This window comes from Tinamus guttatus, unplaced genomic scaffold, assembly GCF_059628265.1.
Source record: "Tinamus guttatus ecotype Peru unplaced genomic scaffold, ASM5962826v1 Tinamus_guttatus_pri_ptg000592l, whole genome shotgun sequence".
Taxonomy (NCBI): domain Eukaryota; kingdom Metazoa; phylum Chordata; class Aves; order Tinamiformes; family Tinamidae; genus Tinamus; species Tinamus guttatus.
In genome coordinates, this window is record NW_028289126.1 from 1,344,023 (window position 1) to 1,371,755 (window position 27,733).

A 27,733-nucleotide genomic window follows, 5' to 3' on the forward strand; every position below is an offset into this window, starting at 1 on the left:
CATTCAGATGGTTATTTTTACAAATAAAAATGGTACAAATCCTGTTGGAAAACGTGAGTTTTATTTTAAAGAAAGAGGGAAATGGTTAACTATCACAACGCAGAAAGATGTAAATACTTTTAATGTATTTCTTACTTTGTGCTTTATCTTCTTTTTTATGTTCTTTTTTTCCCCCCCAAAAAATATTAACTACTTTCCTGTTAATTTTCAGCGAGCAGTTGCCCCTCCACCCCGGGGTGCTCCGTGCTGCCGCAGAGCGCACGAAATCCAGCAAATTCCTAAAAGTGCTTAATTGAAAAGAGAAAAAAAAAAAGAAAGAAAGGAAAGGAAAGGAAAAGTGTTTTAGGGGTTTCGCGCTGTTGTGAGTGACAGAACGGGGCCCGCGGCAGCAGCCCAACATGGCGGCCGCGCCCGCGCGCCGCGGCAGGGACGGCCCCGTGGCCTCTCGTCACGGCGCCGCGCCGGGGCCCGCCCCGCGCGCCGCTCCCCGCCCCGCTCCCCGCCCCGCTCCCCGCCCGCCTCCGCGCGCGGAGCCGCCGCGGGCCGCGCTGCGCAGCTCGGCGCGGCCGGCGCCATGGGGCGGGCGGGCCGCGGGCTGCCGGCCGCGCTGTGGTGCGGGGCGCTGGCGGCGCTGGCGCTGCTGGGGGCGCGCGACGTGCTGCTCCGCTACGAGGAGAACCGCTGCGGCATGACCTACATGTACGAGTACCCCGAGTACCTGGTGAGTGCGGCAGCCCTTGGCGGCGTCCGGACGCGGCGCGGAGCCCCTCGCCGGGGTCCCGCGCGGGGCGGCCGGGGGCCGCGGCTGCTCCGCGGGCCGCTGCTGCGGGAGGCGCCGCCGCGGCCGGGGGCGCCAGGGCGGGCGGCTGCGAACAAGTTGTTCTCGATGCCCCTTCCTCGGGCCGCGTTTTCTGTCGGTTAAAACCACCCCCGGTAGGCGGCGGAGCATAGGCTGAATTTCCTGGTGTCTGACGGCGCGGCGGGCTCCCAGCAGAGCTAATAAGTAATGGTATCGCCTCCAATCGCTTCCTCCTCAGTTTTCCGTTTCGTTCCTTACGGAAGCTGTGGAGTTACCGCGCCTGCCTTGAAGCAGCCTTGCCCAGGTTAGCGGTGTTGGGTAACGGGGTGCAGAAGTGAGCAGGGAGAGCCTCTTCCCGCGAGCCTGATCCCCTTAGGAAGTAAGGGGAAAGCTGAAGCCAAAATCTCAGTGCTGGGAAAACTTCCCGTAGTTCATTATAATAAATTATACAAGCCAAGTCTCAGGAGCTCAACTTGAAGAACAATATCATGAAATACGATGATAAACGTTACCGAGGGGAGGAAAAACGGGAGGAGTGTGGGGGGAAAGTTGGACCAAAATCACCTGCTTTATAGTTAAGAACGAGAGAAAATCATCTGAATAGACATGTTTCTAGCTAGAAAAGACACTCTTTAGAGAAAGTCTGATGCAAGATGTGGTTTAGTTTTGACTTTGTTTTGTAAAATAAAAAGTAAAAAATGTACATATTAAAATGTGTGCTTTTTAATCTTTTTGTCACGAAAGCATACGGAGTCAAATGCTTTATGTGCTCATTTGCTCCTTATATGCTCACTGAAACTCTAAAAATCTGTAACCCACCCCCTCAAAAAACCCCAAAATCCAACACCCCCCCATTTTTTTGGGGGGGGTTATTTCTTATTTCATCCAGAGCAGTGTCATAGGGTTCAGAGTCCTGACATACAGGTTTAAGCTTTAATCATCATTTCACTTGGGGTTCAAATGGGCTTTGTTATTTTCTTTTGGGGCATTCATTCATAATTCCATGCATAAATTACGTGATTATTAGGTTAGGTTAAATTATTAAATATTAGGTTATTTTTTGTTGTAATCAAGGAAATATGACCAAACATAAAAAGAAATATGACTAAGCCAAAGAACCATGGCCAGGGAAATACCTTTTTAGATTGAATCTGGAGTTCTTACAGAACTAGGCCGTTTGTCACTAGCACAGAGATCTGATTGTGGGAAAAATACTTAGGTGGCTGCTGCCATTGTGTAAATTTCCATTCCAGTTTGTAATTATATTTTTGTGAAAAATCATCTAGTAGAACTTGTACTGAATGTAATTTAAGAGGATTTGCACTGCATATGTAATTTACTCTAGCATACTAATTGTTATCCCACAGTATCATCTGACAGTCACTTAAATAATTACATTCTAGATATTTAGCTTCTCCATCAAATAAAATACCATATCCCTTTTATGAGTTACATGATATTGGAAAGGATTCCAAAGTCACTCACCTGTATTAGGTATAATTAGAGTCGCTCGAATGTCCCAGTTTCTGCTTGGAAATTCTCATGTCCTTAGAGAAGCCTCCAGTTTTTGACACTACTTTTTTCTCCCTACGGTCATGCTAAGTCTGGTTAAACTATGTGCAACTGTGAGGTACATAATTGTAAACCATTTTCAGCTCGCTTCAAAACTTTATCAGGTCAATACCTGTTTCAAGTAAGTAGCTGTTGCCACTCATGCATAGTAATCAAATATCAAATATTTGATACTTTATTATTTTTTAAGCAAAATCTATTGCAGCTTCGCATTCCGTGTAGACTTAAAACAGTATGTAAAACATAACCAGAATAATTTAAATGACTAGATGGCCAGTGTATATTCTCATTGGCAACAATGCAAACAATGCACTTGGTTTCCTAAAGCTTGTTTAGTCTCTCAGAAAGAAATACGACTTAGTTTTCCAGGCACTTGTACCTCAAGGGAGCAGTTGCCTCTACTTGCTCAGAATATCCAATTCCCAAATTGACCGAAGTTGCAATTAAATTTCAAACAGTGTTGTAAAGAGTAGAATATTAGCTAAATAAGCCAGAAATGTTCAGTACTAAAATGTGCTATACTGTTTTTGATGCTATATAGTATTCATGTCTGCTAGGAGAACTCTTATGTCATGTTTCCATGCTTAATAGTTTTTAAGGAAAGCGTTGATATTTAAAACTGCTTTTATTACCTTTTAATTCAGTCTTTTACTAAGGATAAGCTTTCCTGTCTTCCTTGTAGTTGCCTATTTGTATTTTAAGTCTGAAAGTGTGTTTTTATGTGATAGAGGATATTATTTTGATTCTGTGCTGCATTTTTAAATTTCACAACAGAAAATAAAATTACCCAAAAAGACAGCTAGGCATTACCCAGCATATGAACTCTATCTCTATGGAGAAGGAAATTATGCCGAAGCCAATAAAAATCTGATATTGACAGGAATTCCAGTTCTCTTTCTTCCTGGAAATGCTGGGAGCTATAAACAAGGTAAGCGTTTAGCTAGATTACGGTTACGTTACAAACAGCTCTAATACTTATTAATGGATGTTAGGAAGCTTTGTCTTTGAAGTAACATGGACAGGAGTCAAGAGGTTTGGCCATATAAGGGGAAAGATGCCCTTACTGGTCCATGGTCAATGACAAAGAGGTGCAAGGCCTCATTTTTGTTTGGAAGGGGGTGAGCAGCTGGGCTATGGTGTTTTTTCTGGTCTGAGACTTTGCAACTTTGGAAAGCTGGAAATCTCTTTGATATAGATATATCTATATACATATCTATCTATATATATAGATATATATATTCCCCTCCCCACTTGGCAAATTAGAATGAATTATTGAAAGTTCAATATTTTTATACTCTTATATGTGATTCTTGAGAGAACAACAGATTTACAATGGATTTATGAGGGAACAATGGATAACATATGTTGCTTAATAGGGTATATATTTATGTATTTGTCTACTGATGAAGGTGTCAGAACAGTTTAACCACTCCTTAATTATGTGATTTCTTTCCTTAGTACGTTCTCTTGGCTCTATTGCACTTAGAAAAGCGGAAGATGTTGACTTCAAGTACCATTTTAATTTCTTCAGCGTCAACTTCAATGAAGAGTTGGTTGCGTTGTATGGTGGCAGTCTACAAAGACAGACCAAATTTGTGCACGAGTGCATAAAAGTAATTCTCAAGTTGTATCGGGTAAGTAGTGAGATACTCGCACTGAATCACATGTTTTGCGTTTATCTGAGCTGCCTTTTCTGATGGAAAACTGAAGGGATGATTGATAAGGGAGGGAAACTGTTTATAATATGTGTGGCAGCAGCACAAGGGAGAAGTGCTGGTTTTTATCAGATTTTTAACTCTCGTGACAATCCCTGAATCTCGGGTAGGTTCCATATTGTGTTTATAAATAAATACATGCACATTGTATGCTTTTTTGTATTAGAGATTTAAACTTTCTCTAGCTTATTGAAATATTTAATATAACATCAACTTCCATCTAGTGTTCAGCACAGTTCTTTGCTGGCCCATGTCCAGAGGAATCTCATTAAATGTAGTCAGGTGAAGTTTCTGGTTATTTTGTGGGCTATGTCATCTTTCCCTTTGAGCTGCGAGTTTCAAGTTTTTGTGGTAGCAGCTGAATGTGCTATCCTTGAGCAGGCCAAGTGGATTTTAGAGGGGAGAAAAAAGCTGTTAACCAGATGAGATGTGGTTCAATCCTAGGTCCGTTTTTGATATGTTGTCCTGTTACTCTTTGTTCTCTGCTTAAGGATCGGGAGTTTGCACCAAGCAGTGTTGCAATAATAGGTCATTCCATGGGTGGGCTCGTTGCAAGAGCGTTGCTTACTCTGAAGAATTTTAGGCCTGAACTTATAAACCTCCTCGTTACGCAAGCCACACCTCATGTAGCACCTGTAATGCCTTTGGACAAATACCTTACGGGTAAGTGGTGCAGCTTGCCTGATCACTTTGTGTCTCGTGCTTGATCCTCTCCATATTAACTGGTGAGAGTCTGGCAAAGAGCGCACAGCGGTCTCCGTATGCACAAACATGCTCTAGCTCTGTCACTTGCATCCATCTCTTTGTTGGTGAGGTTGGAGAAACATGACAATACTAGAACTACACTGTCTATTTTATGTGACACTGTTAGGGGCTTGAAATCTGATGGGGCTGAAAGCTTAGGTAGCTTGCAGGTTCAGGAGTGCATGTTGCTGTGGAAGATGTGCCTGGCACTGCCAAGCAGAGAGTGCTGAACACAGAGTTTTAGTCGTATAGATAGATGGTATCCTGCATCATTTTGCTTCCTAATATGAATCAAAGTGGTAATGGGATTTGAATGCCTCCAGGATGGCATGAATTAATATTTCTGTGGCTTTTTCATATATATAAAATATATTTGTGGGGAAATAGCTATTGATTTTTCTTTTTTAATATATTTTATAGATTTTTATACAGCTGTGAACAGTCATTGGATTCTGAAGGCCCAAGATTTAAGAAATTTAACTACCCTTTCTGTGGCTGGAGGATTCAGAGATTATCAAGTTCGTTCAGGATTGACTTTTCTACCAAGACTGAGTCAACATGACAGTGCCTTATCAGTTGTGGTAAAAAGAAAAAAATAAAATCTTTTTTCATTTTGCATGGAGTTATGTTAGATAGCTATGGATTTAGCACATGTATTAGTGTCTGTTCTAGCCTCTATCTAACCATAGTATAATTAAGCATGAAAATATTACCTGTGGAGATAACCAAATAGATGGTTATAAAACCATAAATACTTGATGTATTCCAGATGTGATAGAAAAACTGTAATTTCCTACCTCCATTTACTACACAAGACAATTCTTGCATTAATTCTGTCTTTATCAACTCCCCATCTGAAATAGCTTGTTTCTCTTCTTGTTGTTTCCTGTAGTCTAAATGCAATATATGCACTTTGCAAATGAATGCTGCAGCGTATCCACTTCTTTCTCGTGGTATTCTAATATTCCTTTCTGCGGAGGATGCCCTTCGCAGCAGCAGCTTTCATCCACACCCTTCTATTCTGTTGTGCTGGGATCACTTATTTAAATAGTGAAATTAGTCATTCAAGCAATGTTTAAAGAACTTTCTTAGTAAGTTCCGACTATACTGTTTTTTGCCCTTTCAACATTAGTCTCTGCAAAATCCCAGTCTTTACTAAAGTGATTAAGATTTTTGGCTGAAAAAAGTTATTTTAGTGTATCTGCTTCCCTGAGACTTATAAGATAAACTCTCTTCTTGTCAGTAGCTACCCACGTATGTTTATATCAGGAGGGAGGGGAGACATTTTTATAAATTTAAAATATTGAATAGTAACAAAATCTGACATTCTTCCTTCCCAAAACAGAGCTCAGCAGTGCCTCGAGCTTGGGCCTCAACAGACCACCTCTCCATAGTGTGGTAAGCTAATGCCCTGAAAGGCAAGGGGCTGACATCTCTCTCTCCTCTGCTGGTAGTACCTAGCACTATAAATTTACTTCAGTAAAATACTGATGTCTCTTGGCCATTCTCTCTCCTTTTCCCCCAACTCCCACCTTATTTTTCTTGCTGTTTTTTTGCCAAGGAAATCCAATGACGTTTCAAGGAAGTTGCAACTTTTTTTTTTTTTTTTAGGTGCAAAGAACTGATCCTGGCTACAGTCAGAGCTTTTTTTGACCTCATAGATGAAAACACAAGGCAGGTTTGTATATGTATGATAGCTGTCACAGTTTCTGTTTCCATCCCAGAATGTTTAGTTAGTACTTAATTATTCAGGGCATATATCACTTTATTATGCCGAACTTCCTTTTGATTATTCTGAGTTATGCTGAGAAAATTGTTGCCTTTTTGGTACCAATCACTGAAAAATCCTTTGGGTTATTTGAACAATGTGTTAGAAATAATTAAGAGTTGACCCAGTATTTAATGTTGACAACTTAATGCTTTATGGCTGGGGTGAGGACGGCGATTTATTCCATGATGAAACAGGCTTAACTGACCTTGCACTGCAATAAAGCAGTACATTGTCACCTGCGTAGCTTTTGAATGTAATCTCTTCCTGAGTTTAAGTCACTATCTATGACCATTTTACAGAGGGTGAAGAAGTGTTAAACTTTAACTTGGATATAGTTTTGTGATTATATTCCACATATGGTGTTGTAGTGATGGCCAGAATATACCTGTATTCTTTTGTAAATAGCATTCAATAAAATAGACTGAAGTAGAATAGTAGCATTTAAAAAAAAAAAGAAAGAAAGAAAACTCATTAGTTTCCCTTCTGTTCCCATCAGCTATTTCTTTGTTGAATAATATCCAGCATTTTACCTTTTGAAAATGGTATTTTCTCCTCTCTCTTCTCTTTCTGGTACCTTATGCAGCAGTAAACAAGGAGAATTGCGATTAAGGTTTAGAGGTTGGAAATATGAAAGAATACAGCCCCACACATAGAAGAGGAAGGATTCCAGGTTTTCTTTTTAAGTCTGTTTGGGCAGACTTTGCTGGTTTCACATTAATTTGTGAATTCTAGAGACAAAGAAAAGGGGCTATTGGTGTCTCCAAAGGTGTCTGGAAATGTGCTGGAGAGAGAAAACTCTTCAGAAATCATTTGTAATGGCCACAATGTTAAAAAGGCGAAGGAATAAAAAAGAGTCTCAAAAATGAGAATCTGATTTTTAAAAATTCAAAAAACAACAATAACATGTAGATCTTGGAACTACTTGGATGTTGTAACATACTTGTAAAGTTTCCCTCCCTACTGCAATGATTGATCATTGATGGCACTGGATTTGTTATTGTTGAATTTCAAAGAGAAGCAATGTGTCAAGTCTGATAATTCCTTCTTCCACTCTGCCACAAAACTGTGTTGTTGACTGTGATCTGATACTAGCTGTAATCTAGAGAAATTCAGATTTTTTTGTTTTTTTAAAACTCAATCTGATATCTTTTTTAGATAACTGAGAATCCAAAGAAGAGAATGTCAGTATTGAATCACCACTTTGTGAGACATCCTGCAAAAATATTTGAGGAAAATCCTGAAACTTTCACAGAACTCACAGGTGCGCAGCGGTTTCCTTTTGAACAGGATTCAGTGATGCTCCTTGCTCGATAGTTAATCTTCTCACTCACAAACTTCAGAAATACATTCTGTGATTCTTTAGGCACTTCCAGGATGATATTTGGGTTATAGACACGAAATAACAACTTTTTATGGTATTCCAACATTAAATGGGATCTAAGGAGTAGGAGTGAAAATGCGCATGATATTTTAATGTACCTTAGATTCCACAAGGCAAGCAGGAGTCATAGTTACAGCAAGATGTCCAGTAAGCAATCTCAGAGTCTGAGAATAGCTGCCTGTTAGCAATACTGCCTAAAATATGTCTATATCCTGTGCTTACTAGAGGGCTTTTATGGGTGTTGCAGAGCCACTATGCCTGTTTTTTTGCTACTTGTGGAAATCCTGATTATGTAGAAATGTTTCCTCAGTGACTGCCTGTCCTGACGTAACAGGATAAAATGGACTCCACATTAATGGTTTCCTTGTAACCGTTAAAATAAAGATGAGCAATTTTGACTGCATGAAGTCTTGGAAACTAAACAATTTTGTAGGGCAGAACTGGTGGTCTTAATTTTGCTGAAGTAGACTAAGCTGAAGAAAAAAGTTTTATTTTGAAATTTTTTCCTGATGTTAAAATATTACAGAGGTACTAAGAAAGCTTGGACTTTGTTCTCCTATTTTTGTGCCCCAATATAAAAAGGCATTAGCTACTGGAATGAGTCCAGTAGAGGACCACCAAAATGGTCAGCGTTTGGGGTACAAGGATATAGGTGAGAATAATATATTTAAATTGTAAGTCGTATTTGTGTCTTCCTGTTTCGGTCACCTTCTTGACACTTAGCAGAATTTATTGTGATGAACTTTTTACTTGGTGGCATTGAAGAAAAGTATTAACCTTTTTGTGAGAGAATTTACATTGTTTGTACCTCTGTTCATTACTCTGTTGTGTTCTTTCCCTTCAGATATATCTTTTAAACTCCTGGTATTCAGCTCATCTTTGACTTGCTTCTATGCAGATTTCTTTAAAGGGGGACAGGAGCCAAGACTGAGGATGTTTCTAATGTGTCCATAGCTTTAAAGGGCCCCTTTACCCTATAATCACACTAGTATTATTCTCGTTCTTATTTGTTTTGTTTCCTTGAAGCCTTTGTTTCAGGATCAATGGAGGGTGTGTTTGTGGTTGTTTTTTTATTTGATTATTTTGTTTTGGTGGTGATTAAGGCTGGAAAAGTTTAGGGTCTTTTCAAAGAAAAGAAAAAGACAAGCTTTTGGAAATAAAAGTAGTTTCTGCAGTGTGGCATGTAAAAACATATTTATTTTTAGGAGCTTTCATGTGGATTAATGTTAAAGCTTCAAAATGGACCTATTCAGCATACAATGTAAGTAGTATTTTTTTTTCCTAAATGCATTTTGGTGTTTATTTTCTTTACTAATGGACTCTCTTTCCTCTTTTAAGGATTCTGATGGAAAATACTTCACATTCCCTCTTGCAAGTCGCAGAAAATCCTACAGTCATATATACTGTCAAAATAGTATGTTGGTGAGAAAATACTTTTTAAAATTGTTTATTTACAAAGCTGTATTATTTTAATTTAGAATCTCTGCAGTCTTAGGACAATTTAATGAATAATAGTTTAAATTACTGACATCCATTTACATTCATAGCCTAATAAATTGCTGGGTCTACTTTCTGTTTGAGCATGTTAGTTTTAGTGTTCAAGATCTGAAATCTTCAATGCCACTTGACTCTCAAATGTCTTATTTTTGGCTCTCTTATGGTTAGCCCTGGATACTGTCAGTTCCTTCCTCCTTTAATTTAGTGTAGTTGTACTGATGGTTTTGAATGGAGAAGTTATTTTTAGTATTGCCAGGATTCAGCTGTAGTTTTAATTCAGGCTGTTGAGGAGCCCTTCCTTGTTGTGGAAAAGCAAACCTACAGGACTCGAGCAAGTCCATGGAGCTGCTCAGATCTTCAGATAGTCCCTGGTATAGATGGGAAGCCAACAGGAGGCAGCAGCTTCTCAGCTGTCTGCTCTATTTAGAAGATGTGCATTTCTTATACTTTCAGCTCCAGATCTGTCTATTTCAGCCAAGATTTTCTTTAATCTTTTTGGGATTTTTTTTAAAGGAAGGAATGTGATTTCTTGGCCTACTGGAAATGGATAAATACGTTTTTCACAGTTATGAACCCTGTAGATTAGTAGCAAGAACACTGAGATGCTTTCATTTTTCATCCTTCCTGTCTCTGTTTCTAGAATCATAGAATCGTTACATTTGGAAAAGACATTCAAGATCATCGAGTCCAACTATAAACCCTTCAGCACCATCCTGCCAAACCATGTCCCTAGGTGCCTCATCTACACAGTTCTTGAACTGACAGGGATGGTGACTCCACCACTGCCATGGGCAGTCTCCCAATGCTTCACCACTCCTTTTCATGTAGAAATTCTTCCTAATGTCTTGACATGAACCTACCCTGGTGCATCTTGAGGCCATTTCCTCTGGTCCTATCGGTAGTTATTCTGGAGAAGAGATCGAACCCCACCACCCCACACCCTCTTTTCAGGCAGTTGTAGAGCATGATAAGGTCTCCCCGGAGCCTCCTCCTCCTCACACTAAACAACTCGTGCTCCCTCAGCCGCTCCTTGTGAGCTCTGTGCTCCTCTCCCTTCACTGGCTTCGCTGCCCTCCTCTGGACACGCTCCAGCACCTCCACGTCCTTTCTGTACCGAGGGGCCCTAAGCTGATGCAGTCAGTGTTTGAGGGGCGGCCTCAGCAGCGCCGAGCACAGAGGGCCGATCCCTTCCCTGCTCCTGCTGGCTGTGCTGTTCCTGACACCAGCCAGGAGGCCCTTGGCCCTCTGGGCTCCCTGCTGGCTCCTGTTCAGCCGCTCTCCACCAGCAGCCCCAGGCCCCTTTCTGCCCTCAGCTTTCCAGCCGCTCTGCCCCAGCCTGCAGTGCTGCTTGGAGTTGTTGTGACCCAAGTGTGGGGCCCGGCCCTTGGCCTTGTTGAACCTTCTACAGGTGGTCCCAGCCCATCGATCCAGCCTGTGCAGGTCCCTCTGCAGAGCCTTGCTACCTTCAGGCAGATCTTTTCCTCCCAGCTTGTGCAGTCTGCAAGTTTGCTGAGTGCCCTCATGCAGGTCATTGATAAAGACAGAGATATTACCACTCCTTCCCCTACCTGCCAAAGAAAAGATACACATGCTATAATGAGAAGACATATATACTCTCAGCGCTTTTAATTGTCCTTTTACTTAATTGTCCTTCCTGGTAGCAGCATCTCAGAGCTTACACATTTATTGTGATCTCAGTTGCCTTTGTGTAGGATAACTTTTGCCTTCAATGTAATATTGTAAGGACGAGTACTGTTTGAGGAGGAGGTACAGAGCCCTCTGGGGTGCCTGTCTCTTGGTTAAATGTTTTTAAGAGAAAGGATGCAAATTTGTTTTCCATATCTTATTTCCTTTTTAGAAAATGGGGATTCATGTTTAGAAAGGTGACAAGTTATTTAGAACAATTCTCTCTTAAATGAAATGCCTTTCAGTCATGTTTTATCTTTTTATCCTTGTAATTCTAATTCTAAAATTATGATGACAGACTTCTAATGGAGGATGTCACATGCTGTTAATAAGGAGTCTGACTGCTGTGGAGTGAAGGGAAAAAGGGGTGGATATCTTTAATTATAGATGTTTGGGGAAATCTGAGAAGAGACTATGCTGTATCATGGCCTACACTTTTACACTTCAGTCGTTAGGATACTTAAGAGAGGTTGGTCAATATGTTGAGCTGCTGTGGGCATGTTAAATAGAAAATGAGTAAGGTGAGGATGGACATTTGTGCCCCTTGTTAAGTAAGTTAGGTGCAGAAATTTTTGCTGTCAGAGAATTCTAAAGCAATTGCCTGGACTAATTTATATATATACACACACACACATACATGCACACACACTCACATATCAGTAATGTACTTTTTATGGCAATGATTTTCCAGGACACAAATAGCTGGATTTATGGCTGTGTAAGCAGCAATTCATCTATGTGGTGAGTATAACTGCTTTCTGTTCATACTCAGTTAGATCTTATAAGGCTGTATTTGGGTGTCGAACCATGCAAAGTATACCAGCTTGTGAAGGAGGAGATTGGCAAGAAGAGTAAAATTATTGCTTTGAATAACTTGTGAGTTTTCTTTGTCACAAAGAAAATGGGAAAGAACAGGCTTCCTCAAAATCTCTTCAGAATCCTGTGACAGAAGACAGCAGGTGTCATTCAAAACCTTCAGAAGAGTGCATTGAATCTTGCTCTGTTGCTCTTTTTTTTTTTTTTTTTTTAATTTCCAAAACTATTGCCATAGGAAAATAATTAGAAATGAGGATGATACTGTGATAACTTCAATCTGGTCATTAAAATCTATTTTTCACGCTGGCTTAGCTTTACCTTTTTGAACTCTTCTCAAAGAAAATTCAATCTACATTTTAGACCAAGGAAAGCTTCCACATGGAACTGAGCTAGTGCAGGTTTATCTGTGCTGAGACAGCCACGTGTCACAGTCACTTTGGCTCTGCCCAAGGGAAAGGTGCCTGTTACTCTTTTTGTATACCCTCTGAGCAGCGCCCAGTCCAGGTTAGCCTAGTTCAGAACTGCTACATAACACCTGATCTAATAGCAGTGGTTTTGCTGTGGACTTTGTTGTGCGATCAGGTAACACTATTTAGAAACACGAAAGTATCCTGATATTCTAAAAATCATTCATCAGAATGACTGAAGGAATCTCCTGTTCAGTGTATTAACTTAATTGAAGTGCACACAATTATAGAAGTGCTGCAATATATGCAACAGCTGGTAAAAATTGATTCAAGTGATATGTTATGGATGTTCATGTAGGAAGAATGGATACTTTTGTGGCTTTTTTTTCTTTTTCTTTTTTTTAAGATGCTAATAAAACTGTGTGTTAATTTAATGTCTGTGCTGTCTTGGCTTATTAACAATTTTCACTATATGTCAGTGGCTAATAGTTGCTGTGTGTCATGTTATAACTGGAAAAGTTACAGCTTTGCCTATTTTTTTTTTCTCTCAAAAACATCTGAAATGTACCTGTAATGTTTAGATGCAGTATTTGAAAAGCAGTATATGCAATGATTAGAGTTTGATAAGTTATTACGCTAGCAGAGTGTAGTAGGAACTTGTCCGTAATTTGTAATCACGTGCATCAGTGTGGAGCTAGAAGAAAGCTGGTATGTTAATCCGCTATCGTAATTCAGTGCCTGCAAAATTAATATATTTATCCTTTAAAACACTTGTGTCTTTGCAGCCTGGAAGCCACTGATTTATCCTGGAGGGCTGAGTTACTTCCAACTATCAAGGTATGTACTTTATTTACCTTGTAGCTGGTGGGGTGTTCGATGGGGGAGCTACGGATAGTGCAGAAAGGATCAATTCTAAGCACAGCTTTGAAATGTGCAGTTGGCATGGGAGGTGATCTGGGAAGTGGACAAGGGGAGAATTAAGTGATATATTCAGTAATTTTTTTTTTTGATAGGTTGTAATACTGAAACTTGAGGATTATCCTTCTTTATCCCATATTGTCATTTATGTACAACCCACAGTTGGCAAGAAGGTAATAAATAAATAAATAAATGCTTGCTCAAAGTATTATTCCTAACTTTCAGATGCTCTGTTGGAAGGAAAAGGAAATATATTAAGTATATGCTAAATTACTTTGACGAACTATAGCCCTACTCTGCAGTACGGTTTGAGGGTAATTTTATTTTCCTCCAGCTCAGAAACACCTTCAGTTGATAAAATTACAAGTAGAGGGCATTAAGTAGATAAGATATTTAAAGATACAGAGCATCAGTTCACAAATCAATTCACAGAGGGATTTTTTGGGGGGCTTTTACTCCTTGATTTGGTAACATTATGATTGTGTTCTGAATATTCAGCGTTTTGAACAGTCGGTTCTCTTGTCCAGCATAGCAGAGAATAGTGTAGGTGTCTGGAGACACCCAGTGCGCGTCGTGGAGCGCGTGCTGCAGGCGGCTCCGCGAGGCCTGGCGCTGCACGTAACGCGGGAGGCTGAAGCCAAGCAGGGCTCGTGCTGCCAGAGGAGCTGGCAGAGCACCAAACGTGAAAAATGTCTTGGGTCATCTACCAGGCCTTTCTGCAAGGCAAATCCAGCGTTTCTGCATCTGTGGTATGATAATCCACGATCCAGGAATTTGCTCACTGCAGTTGCATTGATCTTAATTTTCTTTTACGCGAGTACCTTCAGGAGGTTGTGCCAAAGATGCCTCGCAGTTGAATTAATAGAGTGTTCTGGGTAATTGTGAAAAAGAAGATAGATCGTTTGTGCAACTTTATCTGCTGAGTTGCATTTCAGTGTTAAATCTCAGAAACTTTTAAAATGTTTTGGGAGAAAGCCAACATAACCTGGAAGTTATGTTTACGCACTACTGTGTACAATAACCGCCTACCAACCTTCCCTACTAGTGGAGTGTGGAGAGGAGATTTTTTGGTATTTGCACGTTGTCCGCTGCCAGAGGCAGTGCAGAGAGCTGGGTAAGAGCGAAGGCCGTGCTCAGCTGATGTGTGTGTTCATTACTTCTGAATTGCAGTTTACTTTGGACTGTGAATTCTTCCAAGAGGATTCCAGAACAGTGCAGCTTCCTGTAACATATCTCCTTTCTTTTGGTAAGCAAGCTACTAGTGCTAGCTACTAGTACTAGTATTTTGGTAAGCTACTAGTACAAACATTTTGAGTAATAAATTTTCCCCAAAATTCCAAAAACTGGGGGGTTTATTTTACTAAATTTAATATGTCCCACTTAATGGGGACAGGGGAAAGATTTTTTTTTTGTCTAACTGAAATAGAAGCATATAAATCTCTATTGGGGAAAAAAAAAATCACCTTCACATGTAGCAAGTTCTCAAATCATTTAATCTAGCATATGATAACAACATGTTCTTTGCAGGGCTTTTTTCAAGGAAAATTGTGCTAAATTCAACAGGCTTACTTTACAATGTACAGCTCCAGGATTTTGACCAAGTAAGGCTGTTACTACATGTTTTAAGTTAATATAACCACTATTTGGACAATATAAGCAAACACATGCATTTATATATTTGTTTTGTTTTAGATATATCAAGCTTTCAAAATCTATATAGAGAGCCATTGCCAATTACCCAAAGGTAAATATGTGTTCTCTAAAAGTATATATTTATTTCAAAAATGGAATCTTGAAAATTTTCCGTATGTTTGTCTCTGTATTTTTCACTTTTTTTTTTTTTGTTTGTTTTGGGGGGGGGGCGCAGAGTTCAAAGCAAACAAAGAAATAGTTCCCTTGCTGAGAAGCAGACTGACCTGAAAACTGGCACTTTTGGCAAGATTGTTGCTATGTTGAAAGTGTTTCTCAGGAATAGATCATTGACTAGGAGGGGTTTTTTTTTGTGCTAAATATGAGAGTCAACGTTGCATGTTGTTGAATGATGAGCTACATGAACTCAGCTAGATTGGAAGCTAAAGGACTTAAAAAAACAAAACAAAACAAAAAACAGTTTTAGTCAATGTCAAAGCAACTTGCAAAGCAAAATTCTGCATAATGGTCTGTGTGCCACATTTGTATACTTTGCATTTTTTATGGTGAAGTTAGGCCAAACTTTACAGATGGAAGTATATAAAGTAACACTGTTGATCTGTTGGATGGGTTGTAAGGAAATGGCACATGGCTAAGGTTTGTTTGCTTCATTAAGTTTTTGCAGACACTTGCCATATATTGTTCTTAATGATAAAATTTGAATTATTTAATTATTTTTATTTTCAGAAAGAAAACCTAGTGTTTACAGACTTCATATACCCTGGTCACATGAAGACTCAATAACTGTAGCTAAGTAAGATTTTTAATAGTTCTACTTGATTTTTTAATATCTTTTTGAAGAGAGTTTACATCCTTTTGTGGTAATATTTCTGAGGAGACATGTTCAGCAGTCTTAAATGTTTGGCTTCTGCATCATTTCTCTTTCTGCCCTAGTTGACAAAGAAGCTCTTTTGACTTTTCCTCCAAATAAATTTATCTACTAATAAATCTGCTAACTGTTTTCTTAATAGGCCTTTCTAATTTTCTGAAAATGGAAGTCACATCTGGTCTGAAATTTTCAGCATGATCTTTGAGCTCCTTTTTGGTACATAACAGTAGCTTATATATCATTATTTAACACCTGATGATTTGTTACTGTTCAGTCATGTTTTAAAAACTTCTTCAGCTGAAGTTTCAATATCAGATAGTGTTTCAGGTATGCATTTAGTGTGTTTTTGTTCTGGCTTCAGAATCGGTGTATGTTTATTCTGCCTTGAGGAAATACCATTTGCATAAAATAAGTTTATATTCTTTACTTAACATGTATCAAAAAATTAAACAGTGATACTTGGTAAGTTTTTGGACAACTAAACATTTATTATCCTGTGTAGCACTTTTTCAAAAATCCTTCAAAAATCTCCTTAGCAACATAGAAAACTGATTTTCAAGTTATGATGCAAAATCTGTTTATAATGGAATTAACTGAAATATATTACCTACCTGGTTTTAATATGCAATCTGACTGTACAAACCACATGCCAATTTTTTGACTTGCTGTTAACTACCTGATACAAACCCTGGACTTCAGAGGACCAAGTGAGGGTGAGGAGGGAAGGGTGTGTGGGGACCTACCTCACGAGTAGGGCAGGGAGGTTGATCTGGGTACTGATACTCTCCCATAGCCCTGTGCTGCAGCCGCATAGTCTGACATCAGAGCAAATGTTATGGCTTGAAATATGTGCCACTTACGAATCACAGCTGAATAATCCAGTTTAACATCAAATAGTTGGAAAGCTGTCTTTCTCTCTTTATTTTAAAGGCCTTAAGGATGCCTCCCTACTTTTTTTTTTCCCCTATATTTTCTACTCTAACAACTTTATGTTTGTAGGAGCCTGAATGGTATTCTTGAGAACCTGTCCTACCTATTTTCCTTACTCACAGGTTCTGTGAGGCAGTCACTAAAGCTAAATTTGCTTTAAAATCTTTTTTCAGTACCAGTTGAAGAATGTCATGCATTTGGCTTTTTTGGTTTTGAGTAAAAGAGTTACCAGTTAAGTTGCTATTTCAGAGTTCCATCTCTTACTGAGATCTCAGCAAAACTGCATATTGCACAGCCTGAAAATGACAGCAGGGTTCCAGTGCTAAACATTTACTCTTCCTCTGACTGTCAGTACGAGGTGAGTAATGCACGTGTGTCTTAGAGCTTGTTTGTGTTTGATTTTTTTGGCTTTACCTTAGCCTTTGCAATTATGTAGATAACTAAGCAAAACAAACACTAATCAAATGTAAATTTGGGCTCTTTGTGTGTTTTTGAATGTAGAGCATGATAAAAATACTTTGTAAATGGTGGGATACTACTGCATGCGGGATAATTTCTTAATAAAAGTTTTAACATAATTTGCTTTTTGTAAACTTTTGTCGCTAGTAAGCTGTTATACATCTAAACTGTGTGATTGCCTTAATACTTAAGGCTTTTGACAATGTGGTTTTTATTTATGTTTACAATTTTTCAAAATAATACTCAACAAATTGCTATTTTTTGTTCATTAAGGTAATCCTGAAGACATCACTTTTACAGGTTCTTGGGCAAGTAAGAAAACTTTCTTCTAAAGATTCTAATACTGGATGTCATTTTTCTATAGGTAGTGCCTATATAGTTTTTCCTTCTGCTCTTCTCCCCCTCCCCTGCCCGTACCACCTTAAATTCCTACTTGGTGTCAAGATACAACTGAAGATACTATTTAATGATCCGTTAAACCTGGCCACTTAAGGCATCCTATCCAGGCCTCAGCTTTCGGGATAGTAGAAAACTACTGTAGTTAGAGGTAATATAAATGATTGTTCAGCATTTGGAATTATAGTTAACTTAATATCTGTAAGGGAGTGAGAATGTGGGTCATCTTTACCTTGCCTGATAAGTCAGACATATTCAGATTTGAAAATTATATTTGACATGAAACAGCAGTTAAAAAAGTCTAAACGGAACCATATATTCCTTTTTTAGCAAGTTTTCTTTGGCCATACATGAATAATACATTTACACATTGGTAATGTACAAGTGAACTAGCTGTCTGCAATCCTTGACTCTAAAAACTATTTAATTCCCAAGCACCTAAATGTAATGCTGAATATTACTGACACGTTTATGCAATGTATGCATTCATAGAGAGTTTCTATGCTCTCTGTATATATTTGGATGGTGTTTTGTGGCTGGGGGAGCAGCAGGGAAGGCAAGTGCAGAGTACATGAAATGGCAGCACTGCAAATGCTTTGCCCCCACACATACACAGTTATATGCATGTCTCGCTTGGAAAGTGGCTTTTTGCTTTTGGTGTTTTTATTTTACTCGAACACAATTAATGTGATGATATATTCTTTTCACGTTTTTCTTGACTGGAAAAAAAAAAAGTATGTTTTTAACTTGGTCCTTGAACAAAACACTTGGGTAGCTGTTTGAGAGAGATCGAAGTATTTTCTGTACTTACCCTGGTTATCAAATTCTCATGAACCAAAATGTGAAACAGTTTGCATCCTTTCAAACAGATTTTTCCAACCACATTATAATGATTACTTGATGATAACATTATATGTGTGTGTGTGTGTCTCTCTACACAAGTGCATATATAAAAATCCTTATATTCTTGTCTTTCAGATAATAAGGTTCCATGGCTGTTCTCTTCCCGTCTACATTGTTTCTAATATTCTTCTCACCTATGGAGGCCAATTAAGCACATTGATATCAACGGGTAACTTTTTAGACTCTTTTTCTCATCACAAATGTTTTCCAGCAGTAAAGTAGACTGAGTAATTTCATTAAAGACTAGTTGCTTTGGTTATTTTTTCTCTGTTAGATATCACTGCACTTGTACAAATACTTGCATCTATGCACTTCAACTTCAAATTTATTAGCAGTTCTTCAAGGTTGGCTTCCAGCAGTGTTAGACTTACTGTTTTTCTCTGCTATCCCTTCCTTATAAGTGATTGGTGTTTTACACAATACACAATTGTAATATAAATAGAAGTTTGCATAAAAGTACATGTATAAAAGTAAAATATGTCATTGATAGACACAAAATACCTCAATCTTGCACAAAGACGAGATTTGCTGGCTTTTTTAGACACTCTTTTTGATAAAATACATTTTCATTAAGAGTCAGGTGATATTTGTCAAGAAGTCAGTAATCTCACTGAAAGTTATTGTGTCATGTTACTTGAGTAAGAGTGATTTGGTGGATGCAGGTTTTGTCAGAGTACGCTGACTTACATGAGTGCTGTAAGATACATTTACCTTGCTTTAAAGTAAAGTTTTAAAGTTTTGTCTTAATTTACTTTCTTTGTTGTTACATTTGTTGTCTTTATGACAAAGTATTAATTATTACTGCTTTCTGTTCTTGATTCTAGGCCAGTGTTCAGAATTTCCTCTTGAACTAGTTAGGACAGCTAAACCCTACAAAGTAGACCCTATTATAAGCATTGTTGTGTTTCTGCTGGGGTAAGTTTGTAAGGTGTTTTTTGTTTTGGTTGGTTTTTCATTTGGGGAGTGTTTGGGGTTTTCTAAAGCAGCTTCCAAAACAGAAATTTCAGGAAAACTATTGCAGGGGAAGAAGATCACTTTATTTGTACTCATGCACGATGCTCACTCTGGAGGGTGCGTTAGCTGGGAGATGTGACAAGTGTTCCCCATGCACCTTCGTCACCCCCAGACCAACTTCTCAAACGTTCCCACTATGGTCTTTTGATACCAACTGTGATTTTGTTTGAAAGGCTGCAGTAGGAAGAATAGTTCATGTATATCTTACTGTACTGGCACCTGGAGGTGATAAGTAATACTGCTTTCATGTTTTTGGCAGGTTTAACTGGTTTAGAGAGATATGGGATTCACTGTCACTACCAGAGGTGGATGCTGCAGTACTGAGTAGTCAGGATGCATGGTTCCCCCTTGTGTCCCTGATTCTATTTCTTTTTGGGACAGGCATTGCATACTGGAGTGGTGTATTTTTCTCTTCATCTCTGAGACTCTTCTCTTTGATATGGTTAACTCTAATAAGGTAAATCATCATTATAATGATGCTCTTTGAAATTATTGAGACACTCAACTTTTTTTTTATTTGTTTCAATGCAAATACTCGGGCAGATTAAATTTGGCAATGCAACATGGTTTTAGCCATCTCGATTTGCCAATGTTAAGTGCTAATATGTGGATTGCATCATTTTCCTTCTTGCACATCTTCAAAAGAGAATGCAAAATGCTTTCTTGTTTCCTTCACCACCTGTTTGATGATTTCCAGTGTGTTTTTAGATGAACCTTGCTTTGGAAGAAACCTTGGTGAAAAGAAAGCAACTGAACTATTTCCTTTTCATGCTAGGCAGCTCTCTCTCTCTCTCTATATATATATGTATATATCCACATACGTGTATATATATAAAATATATATATTTAGAAAAGGGAGTAGAGCAGTGTACTACTCATTGAACTCCATAACAGAGACTGCCTGTCACAGAACGCACACTTGTGCAACACAACTGTTTTGGACTCTTAATTTCAGTCTTCAAGACTGATAAATTTTACAAATGATGTCTAAGAAAACAGTAGATTTTTATGTATTTACAGATGAGTGTTCAAATATGAAAGGAGGTTGAAAAGTAGTAAAGGAAGGTTAAAAAGTATTTTGGAAGAAATAAACAATAGTAAATTGGATAATGTGCATGACTAATTGTTTGACTCTTCTCATGTTGGTTCAGTCTGTGGCTAGTTTTGACCCAACAGAAGCCTTCTTTCTCTAGGAGGTTGGTTGGGTTACTCTGCTCGGAAAAAAGAAACTACATGAACTCTTTTCTGGGTTCTTCACTATTCTGCTGAATTCTGCATGTGTTATAAGCTATTTCTTTTCAACCTTCTTATTTATAAAATTGCAGCAAATGCTAAGAAACTTCAGTAAAGTGATGAAGTGGTTCCTTTTAAGTTTTGAATTTACTCTTATCACATTTTTGAGGTTTTTTTTTCCTAGCTTAATTATTCTCTTTTCATTAAAGCTTTTGATTACTATAAAACCCTGAGAATGTCTTGGGCAGCGTCAGAAAAATAGTATTTTTGTGTAGCCTGCCTGCAAGTCAACTAGTTCATTTTGGAATCCTCTAACCACAGGTTCTGATCTAGCCCTGAATTTCTTGAAAAAACATTTATTTTCTATAAGTCATTCTAAAGTAGATCATGTTTACTTGGATTTTGATCGCAAAAAAATTATCACTAGTCATTAATGGCATCGTGTGTTCCCATGAACTAGCTGTCCTTTTGTGGTTATTTTCAGTATTTGTTGCAAAAACTTTAAATTCTATTTCCTGAATAACATTTCTTCCATTTTTAATATCTGTTTCAACACTGCATTCTCTAATGCTTTATGTTCCCCAAATAAAGTAGTGCATTAGTTAGACATACATTCTCAGAGCTGTAAGACTGTCTCGTTAGTTTCTGATGAGAGACTGTATTAATAAGGTAGTTTACTTTGGTATATATGTTTCACTTTGAGTAACTTTGGTTTTCCCAATTATTCATCATTATTGAAGAATAATCAATTGTTTTCAGTCATTCCTGAAACAGAATAATTCTTTAATCTTTGGAAATGTGATTCTGTTACGAGTGTAGTATAAGGGTTTCTTGTTTGTTTTTGTCTTTTTTAGACCTTCTGTACGTCAAAAAGATACCAGGCTGATGACACCCCGAAGAGTGTGCATGGTGGTGTCTCTTGCTTTGGTTAGCTGGACCACTTGTGGTGCATTTGCAGTACTCATGGTTTATCTTCGATATGTGTTTAAGGTACTGACAGGCTAAATGCTTGGGTCAATATACGAATAAAAAATGTTGAATTAACCCAGTGTTAAAAGCAAAGATGCAGTCTGCCCTTTTTTGTGTTTAAGTAAATGTTGTTACTCATAGAGTTGCAATAGCTTATTTGTACTTATTGAAGACTTTCACGCTTCTGTAATTTTTAGAGTTGTTTTGTTCTTATCATAGTATTTCTTCCAAAAAACCTACATGGTACCGTATGCCCACTATAATAATTCATAAAGGTACACTTTTTTACTGTATGTAAATGTTCTAAATAGCAACATAAGGTTACCCGGCAAAGGACACGTCCCTGCTGACACTATTCCTCCTCCTGCAGCAAATTCTTTGCTATTGGACTGTACATTTGTGGCCTGTTTACGACTTTCTGTGGAAAGAGAAGCAGAACTGAATTAGCAGAAAGGAAGAGGAGACAGTGAGGAATATACAGCTTCTCCCGTGTGCTGTCAAACTCAGGGGACCAGGGGAAAGCTTTTTTTAATTATTATTATTATTATTATTATTTTGTATGCTACAACTTTCATATGAAGAAACTCAAGGCAAAAAATGTCTTTCTGCCTTGCAGGTTATTAAACTGTATGCAAGCGTAAGAGCAGAACAAAATGTGCTTAATGGGGTAAGCTCATCTCCTTCTTGTTTTTAGAATAAATGATCAAAAATTATATGGCAAACTGTATTATATGGCAACCAATATGTTAAGAATTGTTAACATCTTGCCTAGGTAGAATTTGACTGGAGAGAACCTAAAAGATGCTGTGGTGACTGGCTGGCTGCGTGCGTGGTGTGAAAGCCAGGACAGGAGTAGTTTGTTCCATTGCATGTTACTCTTGCATTCACTCTTGTTGCAGAATAAATATAAGTGTGTTTAGGAAGGAAAATTTAGTCTCTGAACACATACGGAACTGTAACTTTTTTCTGTCTAACCTTTGGTATTTGTGTACATATGTATATCTAAAGAAATAAGTTTAATTTCCAGATAATCTATACTTTTAATTAGGAAGTGACAAATGTAGTTTATTAGATGGGTATGGAATGAGACTGCAGTTAACTGCTGAAAATGAATGAAGCTGCAAAATAACTTTATTTTTTCTTCTGGTTGCTTTAACAGGATCTAAAGAATATGCATATGCTTTTAGATGTAATAACTATCTGCCATTTTTCTCAACCTTACAGTTAAAAAGCTATCTGCCAGGAGAAGTTGTGGAAAGTTTTCTTTATATTTGGAGGGGGAGTTTTTAATTTAAAGTCACTATCTTTTTTTTTTTTTCATCTCCATATTCTCTTACCTTTCTTTCCCTTTTTTTTCCCACCTGTAGTTGAAAGCATCTGCTTTCTCCTCATTATTCCATTTTTGTTATTCCTACAACTTACACCTTACTGCCACTTGTGTTACCTGCTAAATTTTTTTCTGAATGATTATCTGTGATTTTTCACCCACATGCTTTATTATCCTTATTCTGTTCCACCTCCTTCCAGGAACTCATTTTCCCATCACTACAGTTGTCATGGGTATCTTCACTCTTGTTTTTTCTCCCAAAGATATATATACTGTTGTTATAAGGGGAAATTGCTGATTGAATTCAGATGCTTTAAAATTGTAGTAGTAAGCTTTTCTTTTGATGGCTTTTCAAGGTACAAACTGCAAAATTTTTTCTTAAATCACAGCTAATACGATACAGTTTGAGCTAGTCTCTCCTGCCTCGTTCTCCAACGTGGAGTTTTACAAACCAGGACATGTTTCCATGATTTGTTTTTTATTTGCAGGATTCAGAGCACTCGGAAGAAACTTCACGGAATGCCGTTAAACACACAGTCAAGAAACGAGATTCAGTACATGGAGCATCAGAAGAAACACAGCCTCTCTGCAACAACAGAACAGTTGCTGAAGATGTCAACAGTCTTCGGATGCATGTAACAATCCTCAATTTATTCACATGGATTATGCTGCTCAACTTGCCATCTTTAATTTATTGGTTAAAAAATCTCAGGTAACATCTTAAACTGCAGCTAAGGAGAATGTAAAAAAATGTGTACTTTTCTAACAAAAAGGTAGTCAAAATAGTAAATGCTTGGCTCTTCGTATTATTCTTTACCTTACTTGTAGCATCAGTCTCCAGTTATTTGTGACAGTTTTTCTGTGTTAGCTGTCTTGTGTAATGGTATAAGTGGATGTTAAGTGAATCGATGATACGTTGAGAAAAGTGATAATGCAATTTGAATCAGGCTGTGATGCCACACACATTACATGGGGGTTTGTGTTGTTAGGGTATGCTTGTTCCCAAGTGGGTTTGATTTAAGAGCCTATTTTCTGGAGTAGGCTGCAGCCCCTTAAAAATAACACGCTTTTAAAACCAATTCACTTTTTTGCAGGTACAACGTTAGACTTGATCCTGACCCATGTAGATCTACCGCTATTATCCTTGTATCCGTTTTAGAAATTCTCATGAATTCAAGCACTTCTGAAGTGAAATCAAGGTACGGTGGCCTAAACCCCCCTTTCTGTCTTGCTTCTTTCTACTCCTTCCATTTCTGTGTTAAAGCTTTATGTAGCAAAGATGCAGTTGATCAGTCCGCACAGAGATTCTTAAACTTGTATGGTTAAATCTTAAAAAGAAGAGCTAGGTAAAATGCATGCAAGTTACCTGTGATTCAGATACATGGGGAAAAAGTTTACCTGTATGCACCGTATGGACGTAGATGGAGTATTTGCTATCTAAACAATCACTTGAATAAATAATATTTTACTGATGAAATTTTCATCTACAGTTCAATTAGTCCCTCCAAATGTTATGGAAGTCTAATGTATCTTATTGTAATTATCATTAGAAAGGGGCAATGAAAAGTGGCAGTTAAACCATGATAGTCAGGTTCTTGTACATTCCCCTTGCGAGGACATTGGCAGCAGGGTAGCCTGTGCGTCCTGCCCAGTTAAGCAACTTTGCACACTTTGTGTTGTGGACAGGAGGCCGTTGCTTGTTCAGGTAGAAAATCTATCAGTGTCCCTAAAACATTAAGAATAATAAATAATACAGGTTATTCTTTTGGACAGTACCTGTTAATTCAAATGTTCTAAAATACTGCTTCTTACGTTGTTACTGGGAATTTTTCAGAAATTAATATAAGAATATTAAAGGAATTTTTAAATGTCTGCCTTTTTGTGTACTTAGTTTCGCTACAGAATTGTTATTGACCATTTAATCTATTTGTTCTATTTAAAAAGTGATCAAACCCTTGAAATCTATAAATTTTTAAATAAGGAGAAATATGGTATTTGCCTATCTTGTGCTTCAGCTATGGCTATAAAACTGGTAACTTTTTCTTTCTTATTTTATCTTACAGTAAACTCTTGAAGATTGCAGCCAAAATTCCACTCCCTTTGTCTGTTGCAATGCTGGCCTTTGGGCAAATGCATTTATACAGAATACCCCACTTTATAACTTTTTCTCTTCTTCTACATGTATTGTGTTGTACTGTATAACGTTGATTTTGCAAACAAAGAACAGTGCAGCCTAGAAACCGACACTGGAGACATGGCAACTTTCAACAAAGAAATGCCTAGATTTATATAATGAATAATTAACAAGATTTGGGAAAGATGATGGAACTGCGAATATTAATGGTGGTTTTCATGTTGCTTAGAAAGCTTCTCGTGGTGTTTATTTTTCTCACTAGAAAAATTAAGTGAATTATGTGTGTGTGTAAGCACATAAATCTTTGTCCAACATCTCAGTTTTCTATTTGCCTTGCAAAGACTTTTGATATTTCACTGTACTTTGTTGAAACAGACTTTTTTTTTAATTTAGTATGCTGATGCAGTGTGTATGTTTTGAACTTGCACCTTTTGCAGTTCTAAAATATGCTGGTTACACCTTAAATTTCAAGCACACTGTGACCATCACAAAACTACACAGCCAAGTATACTTGTAATCATTTTATGCTACGCTTATAAGCTGCCACTGTTGTGTCTAGGTAAACTAGAATGTACTGCTTCTACAGAACTGTTAATTCTAGCAAATTATTTGTTCAGTCTGTTTCAGTTGAACATTTGTGAGAAATTCAAAGTCTTGACATTTTACTTTTTGTGACAGTGATGATTAGACTGTGTGTAGCTTTCTGTTCAGGAAGGTTAGCAGCAGTCATAAACCATTTGCTATAGTGTTGTTTTAAAACATTGCCAGTTTTCTCTAGAATTTTGTCCGCTGGGGCTTGCCCATGCACAGAAGCAAGTTTGCAGTGCGTTTGTGATGCTGTGCTGTGTTTCCAAGTAGACATGGCAGATTTTTTTTTTTTTTTTCCTGGGCAGGGTAAATGGTGAAGCAACTGTCTTACAGTGAGTGTCCACACAGAGTTAATGTGGAATAGCTTCAATATTGTAAATTTATGCTCTGCCTGTGTTAAATTCCTTGTTTGGACAGACCTTTAGTGGGAAATAACTGACCGTTACTATTAGCACTGTATGAAGTATTATCTTAGTGCCTAGATGCTACAGTGACTGCCACTTATAACACTGCTCAAAATAGCTGTTTGTAAGGAGGTCTGTCCCCTAGATATGCATTTGCTAACAAAAGAAATTCCCCTAGCCATTAGGTTAAAATGATCTATAGTTATTAAAAATGATTTGTTGACTCAGTGTAGAGGTGAGGTTCTGTGTTTGCTGTCTCCACCATCTCTGAGGCACCTGTCATCTTAGTATGGAAACACTAGACCAGCTTAACTGTCTCAAAATATGGGTAATAACAGGAAATTTACTCACACTCACTCAACTGAAAATATGTACTTCATATAGTAGTAGAGCCTGACCCACTTATTGTAGCTCAGCGGTCTTGCCTGAAGTGCCTCAGTTCTTGCTTGTTCGTAGAGTTGATTTATTTGAGCTGGTTGGGAACCCTGACCCGTTCATGTAGTGACTTTCCAAAATGAAGGACACACGTGTTCTGTCTCCTCGTAAGAAAGCCACCAGTTCAAGCTATCAGTAAGTCATTAAAACCACTTTAACTGAGTAAGATTATTGTTACTTAAACCAGTGTCGTTGTTATCAATCATCTATGTACTAGTCTTCTAGTCCTAATATTTTATATAAAAGACTAAATTATGCAGAGTGTTTGTAATCAGAAAAGCTGTCTGAATGGATTGTATCTTGATCCCTTCCTTCTAACTAAATGTATGCTACAATATATGTATATGGGTGAATTGTGTGTGTATATATTTGTAGCTAAAATCAAGAAGTCTATTTAACCTAAAGATTCAAACATAGAAGAATAGATTTTCTACCATGAAATGGCTGTTGGTGAAGGATCATGACAAAGCTGCACTGAGGCAGTGGTAAAAGGCCCTCTGTGAAATAATGTGGGATCTGATTTCTAGAGATCTGTATGGGTCGTCTTTGCTTGCTACTATATTGTTTCTCTAATTTGGGTCTGCCACCCATAGTCTCTTTATTCTACGTGTGAGCCTGTCTGTCTTAATGATTTTATTGGAGCTGCAGGTGGAATAAAATGATAGTCAGAATAAGAAGAGTTAACAGTGCCAGTATATAGTAACTTAGATAGCTTTGGTAAAGGCTTCCAAAACTTACCTCAGTGTAAAATATACTGAATTGTAGCAGCATAAAAGAACACTTTTTTTTTTTTTTTCATCTATCAATATTTTTCTAAAGCCAGGAATTGTGTCGATGCTCCCTTTTTCCAGAGGTTACGTTCCTTCCCTGGGGGTGCAGGAAGTCACACTGCTAGTTCAATTTTGTGTGCTTTTTGTGCTGTTTGCTAGGTGAAAGCTTTGTTGCCAGAGATGTGTGTCTGGAGTTTGCAGACGGTGATCGTGGACTGTCTAACAACTTAGGCTGCTTGAGAGCCTGGCATCTACTCCCAGCCAGGCTCCCTGTACAGCCATTGCGGGGAGGGAAGGGGAATGAATGAAGAATACAAGTCCAGAGAACAAATCATCCCATCATAAGA

General features: G+C 38.1%; 1 protein-coding gene across 1 annotated transcript; it reads left to right on the forward strand.

Annotated features, from left to right (window-relative positions):
• Positions 1 to 574: 574 nt before the first annotated feature.
• Positions 575 to 25,306, forward strand: PGAP1 (post-GPI attachment to proteins inositol deacylase 1). The gene is made up of 27 exons (XM_088534736.1): positions 575 to 721; positions 3,146 to 3,299; positions 3,830 to 4,005; positions 4,578 to 4,749; positions 5,251 to 5,411; positions 6,176 to 6,228; positions 6,442 to 6,508; positions 7,757 to 7,862; positions 9,188 to 9,243; positions 9,321 to 9,404; positions 11,857 to 11,906; positions 13,174 to 13,225; positions 13,402 to 13,479; positions 14,477 to 14,552; positions 14,834 to 14,907; positions 14,999 to 15,050; positions 15,683 to 15,749; positions 17,004 to 17,112; positions 17,487 to 17,525; positions 18,588 to 18,681; positions 19,337 to 19,427; positions 19,786 to 19,983; positions 21,614 to 21,749; positions 22,345 to 22,395; positions 23,544 to 23,767; positions 24,150 to 24,254; positions 25,119 to 25,306. The coding sequence occupies exons 1-27, from the start codon at positions 575 to 577 to the stop codon at positions 25,255 to 25,257; spliced, it is 2,811 nt and encodes a 936-aa protein (XP_088390862.1). The 3' UTR covers positions 25,258 to 25,306.
• Positions 25,307 to 27,733: the final 2,427 nt, after the last annotated feature.